Raw genomic sequence first — 7,500 nt, forward strand, 5'->3', positions numbered from 1 at the left:
CTTTCCTTTTATATCCTGGAAATATGTAAATATATGTAACATATATATATATACACCTTGAAGTATACGAGTATAGAGCATACACGTGTTTTATACACCTGTATGCATATAAAAGCGTGTATATATAAATATATATATATATACATATGCTCATGCACACATACACATATATTCATGATTATAGGAATACGTCGCCCTATGAATAAATAGCCAAATAACTTTGGATATCAATATTAGCATCATTTAGTTCAACAAAACATTTGTGAAAGAAGTAGATATTTTACTATAAACTCTTAAACATTAAATACTTTATGACGTATTGATCACGTTGTGATGAACTGTATTCTAGCATGTGAAATCTATTTGACAAATGGTTATTCCTAGTTCTACAGAAAGCAAAATCTAGAAAATAAGTTTAGCTGTCAATGCCTTGCCGAAATTCACGAAAGTTCCGAAGCCGAGACGATTGTGTAGCAGTAGAGGAAGTCCCTCTTTCGAATTTGTTTCAATCGGCAGAATGAATAAATAAAAAAAGTTAAAATATTTTTTTCACTTTCTTGTCCATGTAGAATTTGTTTCAATTCTTCAGCAGTTACCCGCTCTACGAAGTGGCTAAGCATTGAATCCCTTTGTGAGAGCTCTAGTTTGAAGACCACTCTCATACAGCCACTATTTATGGCTTTGAAAAGTCAAAGACCAAACTGTCTACATAGAACTTTTTTATGACAATAATAACAATAATAATAAAAATTTCCAATATTTAAGTGTTATTCACAATTTAATTGATTTACTAGGATTTTATTTTTTTTTTTTTTTTTTTTTTTTTTTTTTTTTTTTTGAAAGGTGAAGTTCCTCCACTTTCGGAAAACTTTCATGGAACCGAATTTCGTTCGTGGTTTTTGGCTCGGCACGTCTGCGCAGAAAAGTTGTTGTTCTAATGTTCGGGAGAAAACTGGGCAGGCCTGAGGTCGCACCTTGAGGAAAGAATTTCAAGAAACAGGAAGGAGAGGAAGGTTGGGACAAAGAACTAGTCATAATGTTATACATGGAAGACTGTGGAACGAAAGGATACATAAAGAGAGTTAGCGAGAGAAGACATAATGGCGAGGAGTTGATAAGAATGAGTGGTATCTTAGTCTATCAACGGTAGCTACTCTCTCTTACAGAAGAAAAGACCCTGCGAGTGTCAGTCTTCTGAAAAAAGGGAAATTGGATGAACGTGTTACAAGCTAATTCTCTCACTGTTGCCTTCTGCTTAATAAAAATTCATTTCTCGATGTCAATACATGGCACCTACTATCTCTCGCAGGAGAAACACATTGGTCAATCTCTAAAAAGAGAAAGTAAGATGAAAACATATCCTCTAATTTTGTTTTAATAGATAATTTTTGGAGCTCATTCGACAGCCCACCTGGTTTCTCTTCTTTCCAATAAGTTGATTGTAGCTACAATGTAATCATGGTCTACATCTACTCGGGCATTCAACTTTCTTATGTTTGCACAATGCGCTTGCAGACACCTTCATTCTTGCAGAAAATTTCGGAGGAAGTTTTCATGGTTCGAAATTTGTGAACGAGCATTTGTTTTGCACTAAAATCTTCTTCTTCTTTTTTCTTTAAACTAGACAAAGAAAAGCGTATTTTTCATATCTTTTCTTCACCACTGCAGCTTTTCTCTCCTCTCTACTCACTAACAGTCAACAACTAAAAAGTGCATGGGTTTAGCTACTATTGGATTATTCTTTGAATTTCTCTCCTAATTTCCGAGATGACACTCTCTCTCTCTCTCTCTCTCTCTCTCTCAAACACTTTTCTTTCCCTTCCTGTTACAGGTTTATTATGCCTTCGGGTTCTTGTAGGCTCCCAGGAAGAGAATGTTCTTGGTGAGGTTGTCGTGTATAAAGAAAAGGAAGGGATGGTTACAGAGGAACTTCTCAGGTCCAATGGGTCTCGCGACTCTGAAGGAGATGAACCCGGTGGCGGCTGCAGCTTCTGTGCCTTCTTCGGTGACTTCGACAGCGGCCTTGTGGATGGTCTTCCCGACGAAGAGATTCACTTCAGGAGAGAAGGCGCTCAGGTCAGCTGAGGTCGGATCGAAGAGGTCCGTGACGCCCATATTTGAGAGTCCCTGAAGAGAAAAAACAAGATTGGCGTTTAAGTTTTGCATAAAGACATCCCATTTAAGGTTTCCTCACTGAAATGAGGTCTATTCACATGAACAATGTTCCCCGAAAAAAAAGTTTCCCCACAGGCTAAAAATAATATATTGCCTCCTAATTTTACGTTACAGTGCCAAAGCCCTTTTTCAGTTGATACGGTTTGTATTCCCGTCATAAGAACCTTTAAGATGCTGTAATGACTGCCATTTATTTTATATGATTTGTTTATTTTTCTTATTGTTTGTTGTTTATTATTTTTGGCTTGATTTTTATTTATTATTACATATCTGTCAATTTATTATTATTTACTATTTACCTGTTTGTTTATTATTCAACTATACCTATGCATTTATTTGTTTAGCTTATTATTATTTTACATTATTATAATTCTTATTTATTTTTCTTTTAATGAATATATTATTATCATATTTTTTCCGCATCCGACCTAGTTATGGACCAAAAGGTCTCCTGTTGGCATGCTTCTCCTTTGTAATCCTTATCGACAGCCCCGGGTTGGTGAGGACCTAAATGAATCGATGAATGATTATATTCCAGAATTATAATAATGAATATGATGACGTACTTCATATATTATATTCTACCTGAAGAAAGGCTTAGATGAAGATCAAGATATCGGATTTAAAAGGATTTCAGTTGGCTTATTCTCTCTCTAGCTGTGGTCCCCCTCTTTATTTGCATAGATTAAGGTTTTTAATAATAACAAAACCTATGGAATTAGTCACAGCGTTAAACGAATCAAGAGGATTTCACGGACATCAACAGATTTAGTTTTCACAATCACCAGTGCTTTCGAGAAGATTGGCAGGACTGTTTCCCTGAGGTTGGCAGTCCTGACTACCTGAGGTTGGCAGTCCTGGCTACCTGAGGTTGGCAGTCCTGGCTACCTGAGGTTGGCAGTCCTGGCTACCTGAGGTTGGCAGTCCTGGCTACCTGAGGTTGGCAGTCCTGGCTACCTGAGGTTGGCAGTCCTGGCTACCTGAGGTTGGCAGTCCTGGCTACCTGAGGTTGGCAGTCCTGGCTACCTGAGGTTGGCAGTCATCGCTACCTGAGGTTGGCAGTCCTGGCTACCTGAGGTTGGCAGTCCTGGCTACCTGAGGTTGGCAGTCCTGGCTACCTGAGGTTGGCAGTCCTGGCTACCTGAGGTTGGCAGTCCTGGCTACCTGAGGTTGGCAGTCCTGGCTACCTGAGGTTGGCAGTCCTGGCTACCTGAGGTTGGCAGTCCTGGCTACCTGAGGTTGGCCGCCTGCGCCTTTGTATTCATTTAACTACGTCAATTGTGAAAATGAACCACGGGTGCATCGTATGAGTTTCATTATGTCTTTTCGCTGTCGGCAGTGGAAACACTCTTGAACATGATATCACAAAGACAAGAGTCTCTTTGATGGCGAGCCTGCAGTTGCACTGAGGTTTAGGTTAATGTATACCAACAATAACAACATAAATTTGTAAAACGTTAACAGAAACTGTAGATGAGGTAATAGCAGTAATTAATTGCAATTGATAAGTAATAAGTAAATAATAATTAGTAATTATTAGTAATAGTAGAGATAATATAGTAATTATATTTCTGATAATAAGTTACCAAATAACCACCAGTTGAATGGTGATGATGAAGAAATTACATTACCAGTGGCATAAATAATGTTAGAAATAGTGATTACAATGACAACAACGATCATTGTATAAAGATTAGCGATGAGAACAAAATCGCTGATTACTAGAAAAAAACAAAGATGAAGTTATTCATGAGACAAGAGTAATAAAGCCGGTATTATTGATCAAACGAGAGTAATTAAAATAATGAAGAAATGTCGTTGCTGACATTTACACTAGTGAAGGTAATGAGATTGTAACTAATATTTGATTAGTATTTGTATTACTGCGGACATTTCTTCCCATATCCGCATGAAATCGCCTCGTGAGAACTATGAGTAAACACTAAACTCGAAGAACACACCACAAAAACCTAATAAAGATTACAAACACGACCAACTAAAAGCACGTTGTTTACATTTTTTCTTCATATCTTTTACGTCTCTCAATATTTGCGTCTCGCAATGATTATAATCTTTAGAATCGTTCTTTCGCCATCACAATACTGTTCTCATCTCTTGCCCTCTGTCATTCATAAGCATCGGGTGAGACTTTCTTCAACCAGTTTACTGCCGTTCACATCAGTATTTGTTCTAAATGCCGGCTGGAGATTTAATTGAACAAAAGAAATTCGTTTGTCATTTACGAAGTTTGATCTTAAATCAACTACATCTGAGAAAGACCACAGTGAGAAGTTAGATATCACTAATGTACACTGAAGTAGACTGCAAACACTTCAGGTAAGGAAATTTGTTAAATCGAGGTATTTTTTTCATGAAAACGACGTAATTCTTCGGGGTCCCTAAACCCCGGTCACGCTGTCACGATTTGCGCCAAATGTTGTAAATTTGAAAAACTGGAAAATACCTTCGCTCACCCTAAATATTCATATACGTTTAACTTCTCTTAGTTCTTCATTCGGCTTCTCAATATATGACGCAAAGAGGATTTGACATTTGGAGATTCGAAATAAATATAACCTAATTCGTTTCTAATCAAACGAATTCGCTTGAGTTGCGTATATGTGATAGGGGCTTAAAACCTTCTATCAGTTAATAGAATTGCAAGGATAAGTATGAGTCAGATATACCCTTGGCTGAATAAAATCACCTGACGGTAGTCATGGAAGGTTTTAACATAGCTAAAGGATTGAATACATAAGCATCGTGGTGCATTGTGAATATATTTTAATACGGAAGCCGTCAGACGATCCCATTCGGCAGAGTCGGACCCTCGCCCGTCATGAGCGGGGATCCTATCGATCGAAAAAAATGAAGTAGGTGAGTCTGTTTATGGACGGGCTTAGGCCGTCCCCGTGAAGTGGCGAGCGAAGCTTATCCTGACCCGATCCAATATCAAGGGAAATTTCGGATTTATGGAAAAGTCTGCCGCTGGTTACACAAGGGGAAGTGTTGGGAGCAAAAATTAAAGTTTGGAAAGGAAAGGCTTAGAGCACTGAACGAGGCTGGGAGGTGAGAGGAGAGGGGAGTGGATAAGAGGGGAAAGGAGGGGAGGGAAAGAGAAAAGAGAGGTGAAAGAGAGAGGAGAGATGAGAGGAGAGGGGAGTGGATAAGAGGGGAAAGGAGGGGAGAGAAAGAGAAAAGAGGTGAAAGAGGGAGAACAGGGGAGGAAAATGGAACGGAGAAAAGGGAGGAGAGCAAAAGAGAGGAGAAAATAAGGGGAGGGGGAGGGGAGGCAAGAGGAGTACAAGGGAGAAAATGGAAAAAAAGCGAGTAGAAAATTATAAATTGAAGAAAAGAGGACATAAGAGGAGAGAAGAGAAGAGAAAAGAATAGGGAGCGGTGGAGGAAAGGGAAGGTAGAAATGGGGAGAAAAAGAGAGAAGAGGAAAGAAAAGGGGAAACGATGTGTTTAATGCTTGCATAAAGAGCTTGTGCAAGAAGAGAGAGAGGAAGAGAGAGAGAGAGAGAGAGAGAGAGAGAGAGAGAGAGAGAGAGAGAGAGAGAGAGAGAGAGAGAGAGAGAGAGAGAGAGAGAGAGAGAGAGAGAGAGAGAGAGAGAGAGAGAGAGAGAGAGAGAGAGAGAGAGAGAGAGAGAGAGAGAGAGAGAGAGAGAGAGAGAGAGAGAGAGAGAGAGAGAGAGAGAGAGAGAGAGAGAGATCTGAACGTTAACACTATACTCTGAAAGGGGTGCTATGAAAAGTGACATTTTCAAGATGCCAAAAAACAGAAAACAGAAAAAAAGTTAGCGTTAATAAGAAAAAAATAAATAAAATAGAATATAAACGTACCATCAAGAAAGGAAGAGATTAAAGTACGTTGCGAACTGAAGCTACAAAGAGGTGCTAACGATAAAGATAAACTTTCGGAGATGTGTGAAATGGAGGAGAAAGAGAAGCTGTTTCGAAGGACATTTGCATAGTTTATGGTGAGGAATCTTGGCCGGGAAGAGCAGAGTGAAAGATGTGAAACAAAAACAGACAGAACAAAGCAAGAAAGGTCGGAGGGGAACATCGACACAGACGGTGGATGAGGAGATATGATTGGAGACCGTGTTTCTTTATTCTTTTTCATGAATGTTATGAAATCTAAAATAATTAATGAGTGCAGATTACTAGAGTGCATTTTCAATGCCAAAGGAACACAACCAGGAATAGAGTCAGGCAGGCAGGCAGGTGTGGGCGCGCACGCACACACACCTACACACAGAAAAAAAAAAGATTTATAAATCTTTTCCCTTTGACCAGCAAGCTAGCTAAAATGTGAGAGACAATGTCGAAATGCAGATGGACAAATTATTTATGGATGAAACATTCTTGGCAGATAACCAGTTTGGATTCAGAAAATAACCGCGAGTTTTTTAAATATTTGAGATTTTACATAAGAGTGACAGAAATAATATAAGAGAGGAGTGGGTGGGCTAACTATAACTGGATTTAAGGAGAAAAAATCAAATAATTTCGCAATAAGTAGATAAATAGATAAATACAAAATAAATGAATAAATAAATAAATAAATAAATCATATAATAATAACATGGGAATTGGAATATGTAGTAGGGCTTAGAGGTAGTCCGGTGGAATGAGTAAAAACCCTGGACAGGATTCGAAACCGGACCGTCGTAGTGGCAGGCGAGAACTCAAACCACACTGTGTGTGTGTGTGTGTGTATTCACCTCGGATCTGCTGCAGTCTCTGTCGAGACAGCCAGACACCACCCTACGGCAGTGAGCTCAGAGCTCATTATTTGCCGATCTCTGGGTAGGTCTGAGACCACTCACACACCACACACCGGGACAGCAAGGTCACAACTCCTTGATTAACGTCCCGTACCTACTCACTGCTAGGTGAACAGGGGTTACACGTGAAAGGAGACAAACCCAACTTATCTCCGCCTGGCCGGGGAATCGAACCCCGGTTCTCTGGCTTGTGAGGCCAGTGCTTTACCAATCCGCCACCGAGCCGTGTGTGTGTGTGTGTGTGTGTGTGTGTGTGTGTGTGTGTGTGTGTGTGTGTGTGTGTGTGTGTGTGTGTGTGTGTGTGTGTGTGTGTGTGTGTGTGTGTACGCGCGCGCACGCGCGCTTTTTTAACGTTGAGATCTACCCACCGTGATGAGTTCGTCACCCAAGGTGATCTCCAACTTCAACTTCGGGATTGTGACTTCTATCTCCACTCTCCACATGGAGTCCATGGCGTTACGTAGAGTCGTGGCGTTCAGTCGCTCGATCATGGCCGAGAAGCCATTCTCGCCAGCAATGAAAGGCGGTAGGA

General features: G+C 40.0%; 2 protein-coding genes across 2 annotated transcripts in view; one reads left to right on the forward strand and one right to left on the reverse strand.

The window, feature by feature from the left end:
- Positions 1–7,500, forward strand: part of LOC143029066 (uncharacterized) — a 136,370-nt gene that overhangs the window by 46,657 nt on the left and 82,213 nt on the right. The gene's annotated exons all lie outside the window — the stretch shown is intronic.
- The window catches only part of LOC143028719 (uncharacterized), a 102,725-nt gene that overhangs the window by 43,582 nt on the left and 51,643 nt on the right, over positions 1–7,500 (reverse strand). Inside the window, exons 5-6 of the mRNA XM_076191089.1 lie at positions 7,337–7,500; positions 1,843–2,127 (exon numbers count right to left, since the gene is read on the reverse strand). The exon at positions 7,337–7,500 is cut by the window's right edge and continues 72 nt beyond it. Coding sequence (XP_076047204.1) covers positions 1,843–2,127; positions 7,337–7,500 — 449 coding nt within the window. The remainder of the gene's footprint in view (positions 1–1,842; positions 2,128–7,336) is intronic.

Source organism: Oratosquilla oratoria, chromosome 10 (genome assembly GCF_046742065.1).
Source record: "Oratosquilla oratoria isolate Oo_2021 chromosome 10, ASM4674206v1, whole genome shotgun sequence".
In the NCBI taxonomy this organism is placed as follows: Eukaryota; Metazoa; Arthropoda; class Malacostraca; order Stomatopoda; family Squillidae; genus Oratosquilla; species Oratosquilla oratoria.